The 21895-nt window shown below is 41.0% G+C and overlaps 2 protein-coding genes across 2 annotated transcripts; one reads left to right on the plus strand and one right to left on the minus strand.

Annotated features, from left to right (window-relative positions):
• Positions 1–2340: 2340 nt before the first annotated feature.
• On the minus strand, positions 2341–12815 carry fgf13b (fibroblast growth factor 13b). The gene is made up of 5 exons (XM_053644944.1): positions 12577–12815; positions 6172–6282; positions 5879–5982; positions 4512–4710; positions 2341–2471 (listed from the first exon to the last, which is right to left on the minus strand). The coding sequence occupies exons 1-5, from the start codon at positions 12605–12607 to the stop codon at positions 2341–2343; spliced, it is 576 nt and encodes a 191-aa protein (XP_053500919.1). The 5' UTR covers positions 12608–12815.
• Positions 12816–15481: 2666 nt separating this feature from the next.
• On the plus strand, positions 15482–21870 carry f9b (coagulation factor IXb). The gene is made up of 8 exons (XM_053644942.1): positions 15482–15606; positions 17727–17896; positions 18129–18153; positions 18596–18709; positions 19254–19388; positions 20184–20485; positions 20571–20697; positions 21187–21870. Exons 1-8 carry the CDS (start codon positions 15531–15533, stop codon positions 21753–21755), a joined length of 1518 nt encoding a protein of 505 aa, XP_053500917.1. The 5' UTR covers positions 15482–15530; the 3' UTR covers positions 21756–21870.
• Positions 21871–21895: the final 25 nt, after the last annotated feature.

The following is a 21895-nucleotide window of genomic DNA, read 5'->3' on the forward strand; positions in this document are numbered from 1 at the left end:
TGATGAGAAGGTTGATGAAGCTACACTGCAGTGCATTAAAGTCCTCACTCGCATACTGAAACCTCGCCGAGGTGCGAAGAACCGATTCAGTCACGATTCAGGACCACGCACTTTTCTCAAACAGATCCAAAGATTTTTACAATAATATCTCCACCAACACAATCGTGCTAGTCATCTCGTACATCGCTAACTAACCAAGTCGAGTCTCTGCCATATTATAGCTGCATTGCATTCTGGGACTTTGAGTCCAGTGTTTGTTCCAATGTCTCCACTAATTCTGTACTGGATCTCTCATTAATATGATGCTAAACATTGCTGGAAAATAAACGGTGTGTGGGGGGGAGATTTTGTTTCGGGGAACTAACTAACTAGTATTTTTTCTCATATGAATCACCATTATATCTAGTATTAACAGTAACAATTAGTGTCCCTGTCAGGGATTTCCCCCGAGCGCGTCTTTGTTTATGTTGTTTTGGTTCCTGTCCTGTCCTTGTGTTTCCTGTTCCTACCTTGGAATGCCCACCCCAATTCAGAGAGAAAGTTTCACACTTTAATATGAAATACTTTATATAAAGTTTATAAAAACATAAAACTCCACTGAAATTTTACACAAAATAACATGAAAAGTCAGAGATAAAATGAAGAGAGGAATAAAGAGAAGTGGAGAGAGAGAGAGAGAGAGACCGGTTATATGTCATTACCGAGTAAAAGTGTATTTGATGTCATGGCGGGTTTTAAACACACACTCCTGTGGTGGAACACACGCGTCACACACCAGCACTTTAAAGCAACATGTATTTATTGATTGATTTCACATTACATGTATCTAATATCATGCAATGCCGGTAAAAATCCCCCTAAACACTACAGCTCAGATCACAGTTTAGCTGAATAAGACACTCTCGTCATGAGAACAGGTGATGAAGGTTTAATGCATGTTTCATTAAAAGGCTGTTAAACTCACGTCGTCTCTCCACGCGGCTCTGAAGCATCGTAAACAACACTGACGTGCGGCGTGTCGTTTAAACGCCACGTTTACACAAACCACTCACTCAGCGCAGCAAATCAGAGGCATGGTCCATTATTCTGCCATCAGTTTACTATGCAACTAACACACACACACACGCATACACACACACAGCTATAAAACATGCAGCTTTCTCCTACAGTGTGTCCCATGCAACACAAATGCTCTCAAAACTCAAATGAATAAATATTTAACATAAATTGTAAAAGAGAATTAATTTAGCCCTGTAGAAGCGATGAATTTATTTGTATAACTCGCTTTAACATAAATCCCAAGAAGCGCCTGACATTCATTCACAACGCAAACAAAGGCAAGCAGGAAGTAAAGGAAGACGTCGAATCAGAGTAGAGATGAACACGTCCTGCTTAAACGCTTCCCCTCGTTCACTTCCCTGCAGTTTAGTTCCCTTAGACACCATCTTAAGGGCTTCACCACATGAGATGAGGGTAGGATGAGGGATCGAGTCGTCATCATCATCAGTGTGGACTTTAGGAGCAGAAATTACCCAGAAGGCATTGTTGTTTCCAATATGAGGCAGTTTCCTTTCCAATATGGTGGCCGGAGCGTATTTAAAGTGTAAACATTTAACATTTCTGAGTTACTTCACTGTGCTATTACGCTTCCACAGCAGGCAGTAATTAAACCAGGTGTGTGAGAGTGTGTAAATCTCCACAACTTCAGCTACACTGTTGAGCTCGAGGGTATGATGAAGACCACACACACACACACACACACACACACACACACACACACACACACACACACACACACACATATGTAAAGGGAAATGGACGAGGCCGCGTTAACAAAACAATACCAGGTTCCTGTTCGATTCTCATTCGCTCTCCTCCACAATGAAGACACACGACATCTTTGGTTGCGTAAAACCGTAATTCCGTGTGAACGAGACTCTCGGCAAGGAGCCGAACTCCATCAGTGTATCTAACAGTGAAGATGTGCTACAGAAGGCTGGACGCGCCGCCACGCTCGCCGTCTCCGTCTCAGTGCGCGGTGTATGAGATCAGCAGCTACTTTAGCAGGTTTATAAGCACGTAAAGTGGATTTTGTCCAGAAACACAGTTTAGAAGAAGAAGAAGAAGAAGAAGAAAGATGAGAGAAGCAGCAGTTTGTTCAGGCTACGAGTTTGAAGACAATGCAGAACTCTGATGAAGTCCAATGGCTTGGATTCGTCCAGTTTTGCACTTGTGATGTCATCACAGTGATCGTTAGCCAAAAAGGTGTAAACGTGTGGGTTTTTTTGTGCAGAGCTGTCATGCCACCTTGTTAGGTCCCCTTGTTGGTACGTCCCCTTGTTAAGTCGACTGGCTTGCGATCTTCCCTCCGTTCAGCATGGCCGATGCACTGCGGCTCTTCGTCGGAGTTCCGCTTCCGCTTCGTGAGAATTCAGTCATGTCGTGGAGAGAGGGCTCTCTGTACATGGCAACTAAACACACACACACACACATTTAATACATGTACACTGTATGGCCAAAAGTATGTGAATACCCGAAAATTGAACAATACATTCCAATCCATGCCATTAATATTAAGTTGCTTTAGCTGTTATAATGCGCTCCACTCTTCTGGGAAGGCTTTCCACTAGATTTTGGGGCGTGGCCGTGGGGATTTGTGTTCTTTCAGCTACAAGAGCGTTAGTGAGGTTGAGGTCAGGCGCTGATGTTGATGTGAGGAGGCTCCAGTTCCAGTTCATCCCAAAGGTGTTCAGTGGGGTTGAGGTCAGGTTCTGTACAGGACACTCGAGTTCTTCTACCTTCTTCCAACCTTAACCTTCCACCATGTCTTCATGGAGCTCGCTTTGTGCACTTTGTGTCATGCTGGAGAAGTGTTTGGGCCACTTAGTTCCAGTGAAGGGAAACTGTATGTAACGCTACAGAGACGTTCTATACAACTGTGTGCCTCAGATTGGAGTTTAGAGAAGAAGCACATATGGGTGTGATGGTCAGGGGTGCACATACTTTTGGCTGTATCGTGCATGAAAGCTCATTACAGCAAACTAACACACTCTAGTCATGTTTATAAATTAAACAGATTTACCAGGTTAGACAGATACAGTCCCCTCCGAAAGTATTGGAACAGCAAGGCCAATTCTATTGTTCTTGCTATACCATGAAGACATTTGGGTTTGAGATCAAAAGATTGATATGAGACGATAGATCAGGATTTCAGCTTTCATTTCCTCATATTTACATCTATACAAGTTAAACAACTTAGACATTTGAAAAAACAAAAACAAATTTTGTATCAAAAGTATAGGAACAGTATTGTATAATAAGTATTGAAGTAAATGAAAGTAAATAACAATTAATATTTGGTTGCGTATCCCTTACTCACAATAACTGCATCAGTCCTGCGACTCACTGACACCAAACTGTTGGTTTCTTCTCCTGTGAAGCTTTTGCAGGTTTTTACTGCAGCTAGTTGTTTGTTTCGGGGGGTTTCTCCCTTCAGTCTACCATCATGAGTTCCATCATCAATAAAGATTAGTGAGAATGTTCCAGAAGCAGCCATGCAAGCCCAAGCCATGACACTATCGCCACCATTTTTCACAGAAGAGCAGATCATGAACAGATCCTTTCTCCACACTTTGGCCTTTCCATCACTTTGGCAGAGGTTCATCTTGGTTTCAGATCTTTTGTGGATCATCTGTGTATTTCTTTGTGAATTCCGATCTGGCTTTCTGATTCTTACTGCTGATGAGTGGTTTGCATCTTGTGGTATGGCCTCTATATTTCTGCTCTCAAAGTCTTCTCTGAATGGTGGATTGTGAGACCTTCTCCCCTGCCCTGTGGAGGTTGTTGGTTATGTAACTGACTGTTGTTAAGGGGTTTTTCTTCACAGATCTCACAACGTTTCTGTCATCAGCTGTTGTTGTTGGTCGACCCATTCATTGTCTGTTGCTCAGTACACCAGCGGTTTCTTTCTTTTTCAGGACATTCCAGATTGCTGTATTGGCAATGCCCAATGTTTGTGCAGTGCCTCTGATAAACTTCCCCTCTTTTCTCAGCTTCAAAACAGCTTGCTTTTCTCCCACAGACAGCTCTCTCATCTTCATGTTAGTTTATCCTTTTTAACAAAAAATGCAGTCTTCAAAGGTGAATCCTAGCACTCAAAGCAATAGTAGACATTCAGAGCTATTAATTGTTTAAACAATCAATCTAACAGGACACACCTGTGCACCAAGAAACACCTATTCACATGATCTGATATTTTTGATCACTTGACAAAATGGGCGGGTTCAAACAAAGGGCCATGTTCTAAGTTGCTTAAGACATCTAGGTGTAAATATGATGAAACGAAAGCTGAAATTCTGATTTGTTGTGTCATATTCATCTTTTGACCTCAAACCCAAATAGAATTGGCCTTGTTGCTCCAATACTTTTAGAGGGGACTGTAGATCAGACTGTACATTGAGGTGTATCGGACCATACTGATTGTATTTGCTGACTGTAAAGACGTCACAGACCTTTGAGGGGTTTGGGGATGAAGTGAGCGGCCGGTTTGGTCTTTTTGACGTGGTTCCCTTTCATCACTCGTCCCTCCTTATTGAGGCCAAGGTACCAGGCTCGACCCGACTGCTGCTGCCGGTACAGCATGGACGAGTACGTCACGTAATAATTCTCAAACACGGACTCCTTAAACTTACACTCCGGAGTGAAGTGTTCCTGAGAGACAGACCGAGAAAATCATAATAACCTTAAACGCAGAAGAAGGAACGTCATTATTACAGCTCATACTGTAATACTGTATATTTTAATATCTGATATACACAAAGAGAAATAATATTCAAAGCCAGGTCTGTGTAAATATCTGTGTAAAAGTATCTACTCTCTGCTGCACTAAAGTGGTGTAGGTGTTTCCTGTGGAATATGAAACTTGGAACAGAAACACATTTTAATAAACGTCACTGCCATATGACAGGAACACTTATTGGCACTGTGCTAAATTATTCATCATGTCAGAACACATTTAATCACAGCAGTGGGTGCTGTCACAACACACACTGATCCGTCAGAGCTGCTCTGTGATTCCTGCATGGCTAATAAACACACGGAGACAGAGAGGACGCCATTAACACCGTTTATATTTAAAACAAGCTGCTTTTAATTCTGAGTTCTGCGTGCACCAATTACATCATAATTACTATGACAACAAAATTCATCTGTTTTCCAAATACAAATAAATAACTGGATTTAACCATAAAAATAAGCAAACAGCAATTTGTGAGTAAATTATGCAAGTAATAAATGCTCTGTGTGTGTGAGTGTGTGTGTGTGTCTGATAGAAAAGTAATCTACAACAGGGTGGTGTGATGAAGTGGAGTTACTGTTACAACCCAGACGTTTATTATTTTCCTATAACAGCACACCCCCGAGTGTTTTATTCCTATTTATTTCACAAGCAACTATTACAATGTTTAATTTATTAATAAATGACACGTCATTTTTATCTGTTTGTAGTAACATTTAATCGTGTTGTGGAAACCAGTACGTTCAGAAGCTTGCAGAGGTTCTGGCTCATTAAAGGAATCAGTATCAAATTGAATCCTGCTCTCTGGTAAACACATACAGTATGTAGACGCTTAGATAAAGGGTTCTTCACCGGGTTCTTTATATATTAATGGTTCTTAACCTCCTAAGAGTGTTCTAGCTTTGAAACCTTTGAACCCTCTTTCCCTAATGGGGAAAGAACCTATAAGAGTTTCTTCTAGCTAGACCAGTAGAGAGCCCCTAAGCATTCCAGAATGTTTGTAACAGTGGAGGTGAAGGTCATGATGGTGTGTGTGGACAGACTCGGGGACGAGATGTAGGTGTGATTGTCTGGGGTACTTACGGAGGTGTACAGGTAGCCCTCGTTGTTCATGGCCAGATAGAGTTTCGTCTGAACGCTCTGTATGGCCACCACACGTAGACCCACCGGGATGAGATTAAACACCGCTGTGGAGTTGAGATAAAGAAGTTCAAAGCGACCCGGTGAGCTGATGGAACAGGTCTGACTCCACGATTCATTTAGTCTTACATAAGTCATTTAGTCAGGAATTTAGTCTTAAAATGACCCGAACATAACATCTTTAATTTTAAACGCTAAAACGTTTTATGTTTCTTTAACTCGGCTCACGTACGGACCATAACTGCTGTCCTCCTCTTTAGTGCCGTCGATGGTTCCGTCTGCTTGGAGCTGCAGGTGAAAGCCCTGACGGCTGCACAGTTTAGTGACGATCCCTTTAAGCTGAGGCTCTGTGGAGGTCACACACAAACACGGAGCAAACTAAAGTGAAACTAATGTTTAATAATATATCGACTGTGTGGAAAAGTTTACAAACAACCAAGACACCATTTTTTTAAAAAATCACCTAACAAGCAGTATGTCACATGTAGTTTGTGGCTTGTGGGCGTGGCCTGTTATGGGATTTACTTTACTGTATGAATGACTTTTCTGTAAAATATTTACACTTCAGCAGGTTTCCTTTATTTAAATATATTTGATCATGTGTATTATATTGTATTTAACACTCCGGCAGTTGAACGGAGACAAGCAGGAAATGAAGTTAACAACTGGGAACTCGCACCCAGTGTTGGGTTTAAAAACAAGTCCATTATCAGTGTGAGATATTAGAGAAGGGGACAGATTGTTAATAAAACACTATGTGAGTTCTGTGGTTTAGGTTCTGTGAGGAAGGTTGTGAGTGTAAATCCCAACACTGACCACAAACCGTCATCTGTTCAGTGTAACCTGGATTCAGCTGTTACAAAGTTCTCATCACAGTCACTACAGTTTTACTGTAAAATCGGATTATTATAAAATAAAGGAAGGTTACTGAGAAAAAAGAAAAGAACAGAAACTGACATGGCTCATTCAGGTGCGTGACAGTGGCTATATTTAACTTTGTTGTATGCAACCCTTTTTTATTTTACTTTTACTTTTTGTTAAGGTATCTGTATATGTTTTAATAAAAGCATACCAAAAGATGCTTAATACACACGCATATTTTTAGCTTCTTGTTTGTTTGTTTGTTTGTTTTCTTTCTGTTCTCTGGGAGAATGTAAATGATGACTCTCTGTGAGCCTAAAAAAAAAGAAATGAAAAGCTAATTACTACCAAGTTGAGGATAATTAGTGCTGGGTGAAATGTTGTGCTGTAAACAGAAACATTACAGCAGCTAGTTTTGCTCCTGACTCTCAATGCATGGTTCATGGACTCGGTGCAGAATGGGCGTGTGGGTGGGCAGAAAGAGCCACTGCCCACAGGCTCCACACCACCAGGGGCACTAGTTTATGATGCTTTTGTGTTTATAGTCTCAGATTTACGGATCAGTATGAACAGTGCTGGTGTTAACATCTGTCTCAGGATCAGACAGGAGTGAAAACACGGGGTGGAGGTTATGGGGGATGGGGGTTTTGGGGCACAGGGATATGGGGTACAGGGTTATTGGGGTTATGGGGTACAGGGTTATGAGGTATGGGGTTATGGGGGTTATGGGGTACAGGGTTATGAGGTACGGGGTTATGGGATACAGGATTAAAAAGTAAAATGGAGTGATTTATTGTCTGAATGCAGATTTACTTCTTCTCTCTTGGTTAAGAGCTACTTATTATTTGTGCGGCTGTAGAATTTTAATTACAGATTTTATTTCATCATTCGAGCACCTGAAGCTTTCGCTATTAAATACAGTCTGATGGCAAAATACACAAGTTTTGTTTTTCTATATGGGGTTGTATATCGGGATGCTTTTCTCAAACACACCTGGCAACCGCAATTCAACCATAAGTGTTCACTGAAGACACGAAAATACCATCAGATGTGAACATCTACAACCCCAATTCCGAAAAAGTTGGACAGTATGGAAAATGCAAAAAAACAAACAAAAAAAGTCATTTGAAAATTCAGTTCACCCTGTACTATATTGAAAACATTATATTAACACATTATTTGATGTTTTACTTTGTGAATTTCATTTATTTTTGAAAATATACACTCATTTCAAATCTAATGATTGCAACACACTCCAAAAAATTTGGGACAGTCGACTGTTTACCCCTGTGTAATATCACCTTTTCTTTTAATAACACTTATTAAGCATTTGGACGCTGAGTGAAGACACCAGTTGGTAAAGTTTAGCAAGTGGAATTTTCCCCCATTCATCCATTATACAGTTCTTCAGCTGCGTAACTGTACGAGACCTTCGCTGCCTTATTTTGCGCTTCATAATGTGCCACATGTTCTCAATCGGAGACAGGTCAGGACTGCAGGCAGGCCATGCTAGCACCCGCGCACTCTGCTTATGCAACTATATGCTTGTAATCCGGGCAGAATGTGGTTTGGCGTTGTCCTGCTCTGGATGGCAGCGTATGCTGCTCCAAAATGTGTACATATCTTTCTGCATTAATGCTGCCCTCACAGATGTGCAAGTTACCCATGCCATGGTAACTGACACACCCCCATACCAGGACAGATGCTGGCTTTCGGACCTGACGCTGATAATAGCTTGGATGGTCCTTTTCCTCTTTGGTCCGGAGAACTCGATGGCTGTTTTGTCCAAAAACTATATGAAATGTCGACTCTTCGGACCACAAAACACGATTCCACTGTGCTACTGTCCATCTCAGATGAGACTGAGCCCAGAGAAGTCAGCGGCGCTTCTGGACAGTGTTGATGTATGGCTTCTGCTTTGCGTAGTAAAGCCTTAACTTGCATCTGTGTATGCAGCGGCGAATGGTGTGGACTAACAAAGGTTTACCAAAGTATTCCCGAGCCCATGTCAGGATATCCTGTCCCAACTTTTTTTGGAACGTGTTGCATGCATCAATTTCAAATAAATGTTTATCTTCAAAAAATTATGCAGTTGATTAGATAAAACATCAAACGCCTCATCTTTATACATTTTTTGTTTAAATACAAGTCAAAGTACATTTACACATCACTCATCATTGTTTTTATTAGTTTTGTCCCTACTGTCCCAACTTTTTTGGAACTGGGGTTGTAGATAACAAATCTGAACTGATTCTAAAGTAAAATATGTATTTGTTTATTTGCTTTGTGACTTAATTAGATCAGGTGAAAAAAATGTGATGATGATGGAGATGTTGAGGGTGGTGGTGATGATGGTCAAGGTGATGATGGTGGTTATGATGATTGTGATAGTGGTGGTGATGGTGAAGGTGATGATGGTGAAGGTGATGTTGATAATAATGATGGTGATAATGGTAAGATGGTGATGGTGGTAGTAATGGTGGTGGTGATGATTGTGTTGATGATGGTGAAGGTCAAGGTGGTGGTAATGGTGATAATGGTGAGATGATGGTGGTGGTGATTGTGATGATGGTGGTGGTAATAGTAGTGGTGATGATGGTGATGATAGTGGTGGTGATGATTGTGGTGATGATGGTTATGATGCTGATGACTGTGATGGTGATGATGTTGGTGGTGATGATGGGGATAATGCTGATTGTGGTGATGGTGATAGTGGTGGTGATTCTGGTGATGATGACAAAGGGGATGATGGTAGTATTGGTGGTGGTGGTGATTGTGGTGAAGGTGATAATGGTGATGGTGGTCATGATTGTGGTGATGGTTATGATGGTGGTGATTCACTTTACACATTCACTGGTAACTAAAAGCACAACATGTCTTAATCCCAACATTTGGACCCCGGTTCTATACCTTTTCTTCTGTGACTGTAGCACTGGGTTTAAAACATCAGCTCTGTTTATCATGTTGTTTACTGCAGAATTACCTGTAATATCTTAAAGTTCTTCTGTATTCAATAACAGCAATCAATCAGGATGGAAACACAGCTGTGACTTCATCCGTTAGTTCAAATGAAGGATGAAGATTGATGATGATGGTTTCTCTTTCTGAGTTTGTCAGATGGTGAAACAGAAGGTGAAGGTTGTGATGGAGTTTAACCCGAATCAATAAACATTCACTAGATCAGCTGAAGGAATGATGATGACGATGATGAAGATGATGCATAGGATAAATAGTTAATAGTTGTCACCAGACCTGGCCTTCTCCTCTTCCTCTTCTTGGAGCCAAAGAGTTTGACCCGTGAGAAGAGGTTCAGTCGGCTGGGTTTCTCGCAGGTTCCTGTGCTCCGGGTCGGACTGCAGCGAGCCGTCTTCGCTCTCTCCTTCTCCTTCTCTTTCTCTCTCTCCCGCTCTCGCTCTCTCTCCCTCGCCTGCCTCTTCTGCCTGATGAGGGAGCTGGCGATCGCTGCGGCTGTAGCCAGTTTGGCGATTTGTGGCTTCGGTGGCGTCCCAGATTAAAAACTCTCACGCCTGGATTTGATCCCTTTTTAAGGCGTAATGAAAATCAGATACACGATCAGAGACCGATCCTGTATCACTTCATAACGACATCACATCACACACAGTCCACTGAGAATCCTCAAACATCCCATAATACACCCTGAAAACATCTACAGTCAGAGGTGCAGCTTTCCCTCTTTACCCAGAGACATCATGAAGATGATGGTGGTGAAGATGATGAAGCTGCGCGGGAAAAAAAAGATATATAAAAATTTATAAACACAAGAGCACGAGAGCAGTGTTTTCTGAAAAAGGTGTGCTCACGCGGTTACGGTGTGAATGAGACGCAGGGCACGTGGAGATCCGCGCCGCTCTCGTGCCATGTCATGATCCCGAATGGCCAAAAAACCGGCACCTGTTACCAACCCGAGCCGACCCGGACCACCCATCATCCCCCTACTGAGAGAGAGAGACAGACAGAGAGAGAGAGAGGGAGTGTGAGAGAGAGAGATGCAGATGTTCCTCTCCGCCTATCCTCCTGTTTTTGAGTCTTGACTCATTTGATCGCTGTGTGATTCCCTCGCGCGCCTCTCCCGTCTCTCCTCTCTCTGCTGTTTTTCCGCAGCACGTCCAGATTCCCCGAAAAAATAAAAAACCCCAAAAGCACAGAACATCCCCGAGAGACGACAGACAGCCACGCAATCCCTGCTGCAGACGGAAACGCACACTCACGCGCCCTGATTCTCATCCGTTCATTAGGATGGTATCAAAGCGGCACGCGATGAAGGCGGTTGCTGAAAAGTCCGATCTTCTGCAGGAGGATGGAGGGATGGAAGGAGAGACAGAGGGATGGAGGGATTTGTTTTGCCCCACGGTCCCTCAGCTCTCCTGCAGCACGAATTCAATTCACACACAGAGGCGCGCGCGCGCACACAAACACACACCGGATTGTGCAATAACAGACCCCCTGCACCGAATCTGTGAGCATTTTACTGCAGAAATGTGTGTTACATCTGTATGTGTGTGTGTGTGTGTGTGTGTGTGTGTGTGTGTGTGTGTGTGTTACATCTGTGTGTGTGTGTGTGTTACATCTGTGTTTATGTATGTGTTACATCTGTGTGTGTGTGTGTGTTACATCTGTGTGTGTGTGTGTGTGTGTGTGTGTTACATCTGTGTTTTAGAATATAAATAATCTGAAATGTAACTCACGTGTGTCTGTGTGAAATTCGGACTGAAGCTCTTTAAGGTTCTGTGTTGTTACATAACACACTTTTCTGCCCACTTCACTTTCCGGAAAAATGAAAGAAAAAAAAATGGAAATAAAACTCAGATTAAAGCTTCATTCACACTCTCACTTACTCTCTGCACCACTGAGCACATTTTCACTCCTCCCTTTTCCTCCTCACGCTATTTACACTGGCAATCACACGCTAACCATAAAAACATAGAAACTAATCAACGTCTTTAAGCTTCTTCTGGGAAACAAGTCTTCATGCAACTTTATTGAAGCAGAAAGAATCACACAGACACACAGTAATGTGTAAGATGTGTAAATGTGTGTAAATGTGTGTAACAGTGTTGGATGTACAGTATATCAGCTGTGTGGATGAGTGTGAAAGTGTAAAAGTGACTGCAGAGTTCCTCACACAGCGTTCACACACGAGAGCCTCAGAACAACTGGAAATAAACAAGTTTGAATTTCAACTAAAAAACTCATCTGAAGCGTAATCATTAAACCCAAACCTTTAAACGTTCATATTTCAATTATGGCCAACTTTTATATTATTTCTACTACTGCTGATAATAATAATAATAAGAAGAAGAAGATGAAGAAGAAGAACTCGGATCAAAGTTGACAAAGTGCTTTACAGAGAGATTATAACCGTTTACAAATATAGAGATTGAAATACAAAGTGAAAAAGAGAAATATTAATAAAAATGTGAAGAACAAATAGTAAAAAATAGAAAAAGCAAGAAACATAAAAAAACTGTAAAGATACAATATATAAAAACAGAGAGAATGAATATGATCTTAAATAATCTGATGATGTAAAAGATTAATCTTCACTGTGTTCATGGTTATTCCCAAACTGCTCATGTACCACGTGTTTAACTGCATTAATGTTAAACATAAAAATCAAAAACTAATTTCAACACGTGCTAGATTTGATATAATAATTAAAGTGTGATCAGTAAAATACGTCTATCTATTTCTATTTCTATATTGATCTTTTTTTTAAATGCCTGTGTAACTCTGGATAAAGACTGAAACTGATGGAGTACCTGATGCTGATCTTCTTAAAGGAAAAGCCATGCTGCATGTGAGGATGCTGCTCCTGCTGCAGGACACCGAGAGACGAGGAGACGAGGAATAGACGAGAAGAGAAGAGAAGAGAAGAGGAGGAGGAGAGGAGAAGAGGAGGAGGAGATGAGATGAGATGAGGAGATGAGATCCGGCTGCAGTGTCGTGTCCATTAACACTGTGATTATGTGGAGGCCATTATGAGCAGATTGAGTGACGATGTGTCTTTGATTTTCAACAAAAACATCAATAACAACAACAACAACTACAACATATGTTGGGTCAAAGGTCAAGCACACCAACATGTGACTCTCTTCCAAGTAAGTGAGTGAGCGTGTGTGTGTGCATTTAGCTGTAGATTTATCATTAAAATTAGACTAACACATTACAGATCAGTAATAATCCAATAAACACAATAATCATAAAAATGGAGCTGCAAATAAAACTGTGTGGTTTGGGACACGCCCAGTTTAGACTGAAGGAGACACAGTGGTGACGTCAAAGGTGGGATTGGTGATCATTAATGATGTTATTGATGGGATCAGGAATGAGACTTGACTGAAAAGGGAAATTGAATCGGAGCGTCTTAGCTTCCTGTTACAAACACAATCACGTGGAAATGATATAATGCCTGATTAAGGGCACTTGAGATTATACAGCCTATAAATCAAGGGTTTTATACAATTCCCTGAAATGAAATGAAGCGCTGCTGCTGGCTTTCCCTCAAATCTCAAAACATCACCACTTTAATACTGATCTGAATGTTCTGATAGAATTTATAATGATTTTTATTATTTTATTAATTAGCAGAAATCGGCTGTAATAAAGAACACATTAAAATGATATTAATATATGAGCAGAAGAACAGTGTAAATGTAAACACTAATCACACTCCCTCTGTTTAAAACTGTTTACATTTACATTTATTCATTCAGCAGACGCTTTTATCCAAAGCGACTTACATTCCAAACTCTTACTGACAGCCTGAAGAAGTTTTCCCTTTCCACAAACACTTCAATACTCATTATTATTCATTACACAGCTTTAAAAACAAACTACACTCTTACCATTATACACGTTTTACCAGAGAGAGAGAGAGAGAGAGAGATATAGAGACAGACAGACAGACGATGAAGTGAGACAGAGAGCGAGTGTGTATTTCTGTCCTCACAAAACTGGACTGATGTTTTTAACCTCAATCAGAAAAGTACCTGTGACCTTGACCTGTGTGTGTGTGTGTGTGTGTATGTATGTGTGTGCGTGCGTGTGTGTTGTTGGGAATCAGGATGTGATTAAACAGTATGTCTTAAACACACTCCCTCAGGCCTCTGAGAACCAAATTAAATTCACTACAATTAACTAAATATCCCCCCTCCCTTTTTTAGAGTTTTCCAGCTGAAAGATAAACAGCCCCGCCCAGTCTGCTGCCTGTAATCACCGCTAGGGGGCGGCAACAGATACACTTATCTTTTACAGCGGGAGAAAACAGACTTTTAGAGGGTTTTAACTGATTTACTCATTCACTCCTGATCATAAATATAATGTGAGTAAATATAACTGATGATGATGAGTGAATGTTCATTTTATTAAGAGGGTAAAATCTGTAATCTGGATTATTACTGCTGATTTTGTTAAGTGCATAATTAGTGTTCACTGAGAGCTTATTATTAAAGATTATTACTATTTAATTAATATTACTTTTCCTTTAGCAGAGCGAGCGATTCAGAGTTCTACCCAGATACAAAAATAGTGAAAATGTGATTTTTTTTATTTATTTATTTTTAATTAATATTTGTAATATCTCACGCATCGTGTTCGGTTAACGTCATCTGTTCCATTGCACATATCAGACCTTTATATTCCCCACAAAATAAAAATAAAAATTGCAAAATGAAGTAACATAATAAATAAGATACACTCATATGTTAATTTTCTGACCTCTAGCGGCTAAATTGGGGAAGTGCAAAGCGCTTTTTATTATCACTTTTATCACACACTCTACTCCATTTAAAGAGTCCAACAATGAACCATAAATGAGTGTTAAAGTCACATTTAATCTTCTTCATAAAAGTTATTTAACTAGAGCACAGGTTCTCATCCCTGCTCCTGGAGAACATCCTGTCCATCCTGCACGTGTTTTACTGCTCTAACACACATGTTACACAAGCTGTTAGTTAGCTTAATCAGGTGTGCATGGGAACCAGGAGCAGACTATAATGTGCAGGACAGACGGTTCTCTATGAGCAGGGGTGGGAACCTGTGCACTAAGGGTACAGGAGATAAACACCTAAACCACTGAGTAACATCTACACCCTTAATGAACAGTTTAGTACTCTTTGGTGTGTGTGTGTGTGTGTGTGTGTGTATACGATCACATTGTGCAGACTTTACTGACCTCTAGCGGTGAAAGGGTGAACGTTCAGGTTACAATATCAGCCCGATATTACTGACTTAAAATATCATTTATTCCACAGCAGCCATTAACCATGAAGTTATATTCCACACACTACAGCTGAATCTGGAGCAACTTTACTACAGATGTATTTTATTTATGAATCTTTACAGTAAAATTGTCCTAATTCCGATGACTAGGTGAATTTCTGAAAGTGTTCAGTTTAATTTATTAACTGAAGTTCTAGTTCTGTGTGTGAGAACCACCAGCACAACACACCAGCTTTGATTACACATGTACACACAGCTGCACAAAATGGACGCTGAGAAATCCAACAAACGCCCCCGAATCTCTATATATGGTAAACAACTTCCCTTTAAAAATTCCATTGGTGTATTCATGGCCCTGATTGTTGAGGAGAACATGATAGTGTTACAATCTCTCTCTCTCTCTCTCTCTCTCTCTCTGTGTGTGTGTGTTTTGCTGAACTTTGGACTATTTGAGTAACAGTCTGACTGGAAACGAGGCATTTTAAGGTGGAAAATGGAGAAAATTTCTCTCCTTGCTTTAATATACGGAATCTTTATATTAATATCTAATTTGTGTCTGACGTCATCAGGTATGTAGGAGGACTAATACAAAATTTATAATAATCTGTCATTTCTCTCTAATCACAGTTAAAGACATTTATTTTGAAGTCCTTCCTGTTGACAGGAGTGGAGATGAAAGGAGCTGGAAGCTTTACTCAGTGAAATAAAGAATGCATGAAAATAATTATGTTTTTATCTAAATAAGTATGAATATAAATGACCCAAATTAAAGTTAACAGACTGATTTTAATCACTTTTATGATTAATATTAATAATACAACCCAATATACATTCAATTAAAATAATTGAAATTATAATTAAACTATTTAATCTGCATTTCATTTAATATTTATATTTTTGTTTTTTTGTAAATGGTGAGTAAGGAGTAAATAGTGACGAACACTTGCTGTCTTTCACCTCTGCACTTTACAGCTGATCTCTAAACTCCTCACAGGGCTGTGTTCTAAATGAAGACCTCCAGACTTTATGTGCTGAATTATTTTAAATGTGTAAAAAAAAAAAAATAATTATTAAAAAAAAAAATACCTTGATCAGCCATAACATTAAAACCACCTGCCTAATATTGTGTAGGTTCTCCTCTCCTTGTGCCTCCAAAACAGTTCTGACCCGTCGAGGCGTGGACTCCACAAGACCTCTGAAGGTGTGCTGTGGTATCTGGCACCAGGACATTAGAAGCAGATCCTTTATGTCCATTAAGTTGCGAGGTGGGGTCTCTATGGATAGGACTTGTTTATCCAGCACCTCCCAAAGATGCTCAACCAGACCGAGATCTGGGGAATGTGGATGCCAGGCAAACATCTTGAACTCTTTGCCATGTTCCTCAAAACATTCCTGAACAATTTTTGCAGTATGTCAGGGTGCATTATCCTGCTGAAAGAGACCACTGCTGTTAGGGAATACCGTTGCTATGAAGGAGTGTACATGGTCTGCAACAATGTTTAGGTAGGTGGTACGTGTCAAAGTAACATCCACATGAATGTCAGGACCCAAAGTTTCCCAGCAGAACATCTCCCAGAGCATCACACTGCCTTCGCCAGCTTGTCTTCTTTTCATAGTGCATCCTGGTGCCATCTCTTCCCTAGGTAAACAAGCCCCATACGCAGCAAGCTGTGATGCACTGTGTGTTCTGACTCCTTTCTATCAGAACCAGCATGAACATTTTCAACAGACTGTGCTACAGTAACTCTTCTGTGGGATCGGACCAGACGGGCTAACCGTCACGTCAAAGTCGCTCAGATATATGCCTAATATATCCCACCCCCTGACAGGTGCCACTGTAACGAGATAATTAATGTTTTTCACTTCACCTGTCAGTGGTTTTAATGTTACAGCTGATCGGTGTATAAAATGCAAAAACATGACATTTCCAACATGGTTCTCTAATAGAGACAAACAATGAATGAATCTCTCTATCTCCCTCACTCTCTCTCTCTATCTGCCTCTCTCTATCTCCCTCACTCTCTCTCTCTATCTGCCTCTCTCTGTCTCCCTCACTCTCTCTCTCTATCTCCCTCACTCTCTCTCTCTATCTGCCTCTCTGTCTCGCTCACTCTCTCTCTCTATCTGTCTCCCTCACTCTCTCTCTCTCTATCTCCCTCACTCTCTCTCTCTATCTGCCTCACTCTGTCTATCTCCCTCACTCTCTCTCTGTCTCCCTCACTCTCTCTCTATCTGTCTCCCTCACTCTCTCTATCTCCCTCACTCTCTATCTCCCTCACTCTGTCTCTCTATCTCCTTCTGTCTCACTATATCTCCCTCACTCTCTCTATCTCCCTCACTCTCTCTCTAACTCCCTCACTCTCTCTCTCTCTATCTCCCTCACCCTGTCTCTCTGTCTCCCTCACTCTGTCTCTATCTCCCTCACTCTGTCTCTATCTCCCTCACCCTGTCTCTGTCTCCCTCACTCTGTCTCTCTATCTCCCTCACTCTCTCTCTATCTCCCTCACTGTCTCTCTCTATCTCCCCCACTGTCTCTCTATATCTCCCTTACCCTGTCTCTCTGTCTCCCTCACTCTGTCTCTCTATCTCCCTCACTCTCTCTCTATCTCCCTCACTGTCTCTCTCTATCTCCCTCCCTGTCTCTCTGTCTCCCTCACTCTGTCTCTCTATCTCCCTCACTCTGTCTCAGTGTCAGTGTTCGTGTCGAGACAGATGGCTCAGTCAGTGTTATCGAGACAGAAGCGCTTTAATAAAGGAGCGTTGGAGGAGGTGATCAGAGATAACCTGGAGAGAGAGTGTATAGAGGAGAAATGCAACTTTGAGGAAGCACGTGAAGTTTTTGAGAATGTGGAGAAAACAGTAAGTAGACATGAGACCATGATACATTTATGATATTTTATCAAACAAGATCAGATGTTTAATGGGAAGCTGCACAGATTCAAGACATGAAAGATGAAGAAGAAAAATATTTTACTGAGCAGACATTTAAAATTATTTATGGTGAAAACACGAATGATGCTTCATAAGTTTGCAGTGTGACATAAATACAGTCAATACATGGTTCTCACACACACCTGTTACTCTTTTTCAGAGAGAGTTCTGGATTGGTTACATTGGTGAGTGTTAATTAATTACCACTCCAAATAACTTCCATTCCGATTAACTTCCACTCCGATTAATTACCACTCAGCTTAATTACATCAGTACAACACTATGGCTGTGTCTCAAATCACACTTCTGCACTACGCCCATGCACTGTATTCTCAACTTTAAATAACACTTCATCTGTGCTTCTGTCTGCGTCTCCAAACTGTTAATGTTCTGTACATTAAAGAAAATGTGTATCCTGTTTATGAACTGTTATGCTAACATCCATTAGCATGCTAACATCCATTAGCACTGAGTGCTGTCACAGATTTAACCTCATTTCCATTCAATACTAAACAGTTTCCATTTGATATAAATGTATAACATTATGTCTTCTGTATGAAGTCATTTAAATACATTTTTAATACTTATGGCTTTGTGTGTTTTTCTGTGTGTGTGTGTGTGTGTCAGATGGAGATCAGTGTTTGTCGTCTCCATGTCAGAATGGAGGGACGTGTAAAGATGGCTTGAGCTCCTACGCATGTTGGTGTCCCATCGACTTCAACGGGAAGAACTGCGAACTTGGCAAGAACACTGTTTATACATTTATACACTCTGTGTTTACCGCTGCCTCACTGAAGTGTTCTTCTCCTAGTGTACAGTGTAGTGCTCTACATTTAATAACACACACTGCCCTGGGCTTTAAAATACTGCACCGCCCTAGATTATGATTAAACATATAAAAAAATAATAAATATACTGATCAATTTTCATTGAAGATCACAGAAAACTTCTACACTAAAGGTTTACTTCAGGTTATTGTTCCTTAATGTGGTTGTACAGGTTACTGAGTTATAGGGTGTACTTACTTTCCTACCTGCTGTCTGAATGTTGGTTTACTTTTAAAAAAAAAAAAATTAAATTAAAGTCTTCATATTGAAATGTTTTTTGTTGTCAGGTGATTTAGGCCTTGATCAGTAAAAACATAGAACTGAAGGAGGATGTACTTTCTTTTCCCCCCGACCGTGTGTATGTATGTGTGTGTATGTATGTGTGTGTGCATATATATATATATGTGTGTGTGTGTATGTGTGTGTGTATATGTGCATATGTGTGTGCGTGTGTATAGAGTTAGTGAGACAGTGTGATGTGAATAATGGAGGCTGTATGCAGTTTTGTGTGGTGGATAAGATAAAGGGCGTGGTGTGTAACTGTGCTGACGGATACACACTCGGCGCAGACGAGAGGAGCTGTGAGCCGAAAGGTAAATTAATACGTTATTATCACTTCCTTTTGAACTTTACTTATATTTATTTATTTAACTTTGACACCTGAAACATTAACACAAAACAAAAAAACACAAAATAAAACACAAAACAATTTTTTGCACAAATGCAGCAATAATCTAAAAAGTCAGATGAAAAATGAAGGATGGACTTCATTATTAATCTCTACCAGGTGGTTGCTGATGCTCTTATGAAGACTTCTCTTATTAAATTTGTATTAATAACCCCCCAAAATCTGCAGATTGTAATCGTTTATTTCACTGAGGACGCTAGGCTTTTAGAGAACAGGTTTTCAAAATAGGATTTAATTATTGTTCAGATACTGAGCTGAGAGACGAGGGGCAGGACAGTGTAGTAATCAGTCCGTACAGGAGTTTCATTTGTGATTGTTGCAGCCAAAAATGCTTGAATTGGCTGTGGCTTTTATTCAAAATGTTTGTGCTTTTTTTGTGGAAAACTACTTGAATTAGCAAAATCAATTACATGAAATAGTTTTGCTCGTCCGTTCACAGTGATGTTTGTTGGTAAATGAGACCTTTTAGCTGTACTCATGTTCAAAGAGGGTTGAATGTGTGTTGTGATGATGTCACATGACGCATCTTGGCCCGGATCTGCGGTAATTTTGAAAAACTGCAAAGTCCTCCGAATATTACAGTTTGCTTGATCTTGCCTTAATTTTTGCGATTGAAAAATCCACTTCCAGCATTTAGATAATTCCTGGAGTCAGGTTTTGAATCTAACCCGGTGTTTAAAGCTGAGTGTGTTGTGTGTAGATAATTATCCCTGCGGTCGTTTGGGGAAGAAAATCGCCAACACTCTGTCCACGAGAACATTAATCACTGAAGAAACTGTGATCCAAATCAACGCCATCAAACATGTGAATGTGACGGAGAGGAATTTAACAGCAGCAAACAGCACAAATTCCACTGAGCTCAGCAGCGCCACCATCAGGCCAACACCGGGAGAAAATTACTGGGATTTCTTCCCCACTTTACCCACCGTCATAAAGGAGACCAACACTGACCAGCGCATTGTGGGAGGACTTGATGCAACACCTGGAGAGATTCCGTGGCAGGTAAGTGTGTTTGTTTGTGTGTTTGTTTGTGTGTGTGTGTGAGAGAGAGAGAGAGATAATAGATGTTATTCTCTCTCCTCACTAGGTGGCACTGGTCCATAAGGAAAAGAAGGTCGTGTTCTGTGGTGGTTCTCTCCTGAGTGATATGTGGGTCATCACTGCCGCCCACTGTCTGGTGGAGGGAGGGATCGGACAGTTCTTTATCAGATTAGGTAAGAGCCGGATTAACCTGAGAACACTGGGGTTTCCTACTAGGTTAGAGATTGTTGAGGTAATGAAACAGGCTGTACAGAGATCTTTGTGCTCAGACAGAGTACCTAAAGATCATTAGGTTATTAGGCAGAATACTGACTAATCAGATCTTTGAGTTTTCTACTGGAACAAATTCTAGTGTTTTGTGAAGTTCTGGCTCCTGTAATCTGATTAAAATGAAAACTGTACAGTACAGGCCCTTGAGCAGCTCTGCCTTCACCTATGGGTCCTGTGTAGTCAGTTCCACTGTTCCATAGATCGTTGGGATTGTTGGTTGCTTTTACAGCAGAGATAGATTATTGAAGATCTTTCCTTGATAAAGCAGATTATCCACAGATCTCTGGAGCACCTTGCGAGGACTAACTTTCCAGAAATATATTTTTGCTTTCTTGCCTGGGACTACCTGAGATCCAGAAACTCAACTCTCTCTCTCTCTCATTTCCCACCAGGAGAACATAACGTTAAGATCAATGAACAGCGGGAGCGCGATCATGAAATTGACGAGCACCATGCCCATCCTAACTACCAGTATCAGCAAAGCCACAACCATGACATCGCCCTGCTGAAACTCAAAACGCCAGCCACGTTCTCCGACTACATTATCCCGATCTGCCTGGGTCCAAAAACCTTCACGGAGAACCTGCTGAAGAGCGCTACGCTCTCGCTGGTGAGTGGGTGGGGCCGGATTCGCTACGGAGGGCTGGAGTCCGACACGTTGCAGAAGGTCGAGGTTCCCTATGTGGACCGCACCGAGTGCAAAGGTAGCGATAAGATTTCACGCTTTATGTTCTGCGCCGGGTTCCTTACCACCCGCAAGGACTCGTGCCAAGGAGACAGTGGTGGACCTCACGCCACCAGACTGGGCACAGACACGTGGTTCCTGACGGGCGTTATCAGCTGGGGTGATGAGTGCGCTAAAGAGGGGAAGTACGGCATCTACACACGCGTGTCCAGGTACATGAACTGGATCACTAACATGACTGGAATCAGAGCAGGTATTCTGAATGATGAGGTGTAGTACGTTTAAATCAAGGTTTCTCAACTTCAGATTCCAGAAGCATGAAAGTAAAATGTGTTCGGCAAGAACTGATCCCATCATTTCTCAAAAACAAAAATAAAAAATTTAATCATTATTATTTTAAGAGTCTGAGAGAGAAT

The sequence above is a fragment of the Ictalurus furcatus genome, chromosome 16 (assembly GCF_023375685.1).
Source record: "Ictalurus furcatus strain D&B chromosome 16, Billie_1.0, whole genome shotgun sequence".
In the NCBI taxonomy this organism is placed as follows: Eukaryota; Metazoa; Chordata; class Actinopteri; order Siluriformes; family Ictaluridae; genus Ictalurus; species Ictalurus furcatus.

Bases quoted from the DNA above. Each gene is read 5' to 3' on its own strand.
- f9b (XM_053644942.1), top strand. From the start codon at position 15,531: ATGGAGAAAATTTCTCTCCTTGCTTTAATATACGGAATCTTTATATTA. The intron at 17,897-18,128 runs GTAAGTAGACAT...ACTCTTTTTCAG, and splicing joins TTGAGAATGTGGAGAAAACA to AGAGAGTTCTGGATTGGTTA. The intron at 20,698-21,186 runs GTAAGAGCCGGA...ATTTCCCACCAG, and splicing joins ACAGTTCTTTATCAGATTAG to GAGAACATAACGTTAAGATC.
- fgf13b (XM_053644944.1), bottom strand. From the start codon at position 12,607: ATGGCTTTTCCTTTAAGAAGATCAGCATCAG. The intron at 5,983-6,171 runs GTCCGTACGTGA...TCAACTCCACAG, and splicing joins AGAGGAGGACAGCAGTTATG to CGGTGTTTAATCTCATCCCG. The intron at 4,711-5,878 runs GTAAGTACCCCA...TCTGTCTCTCAG, and splicing joins AGGGCTACCTGTACACCTCC to GAACACTTCACTCCGGAGTG.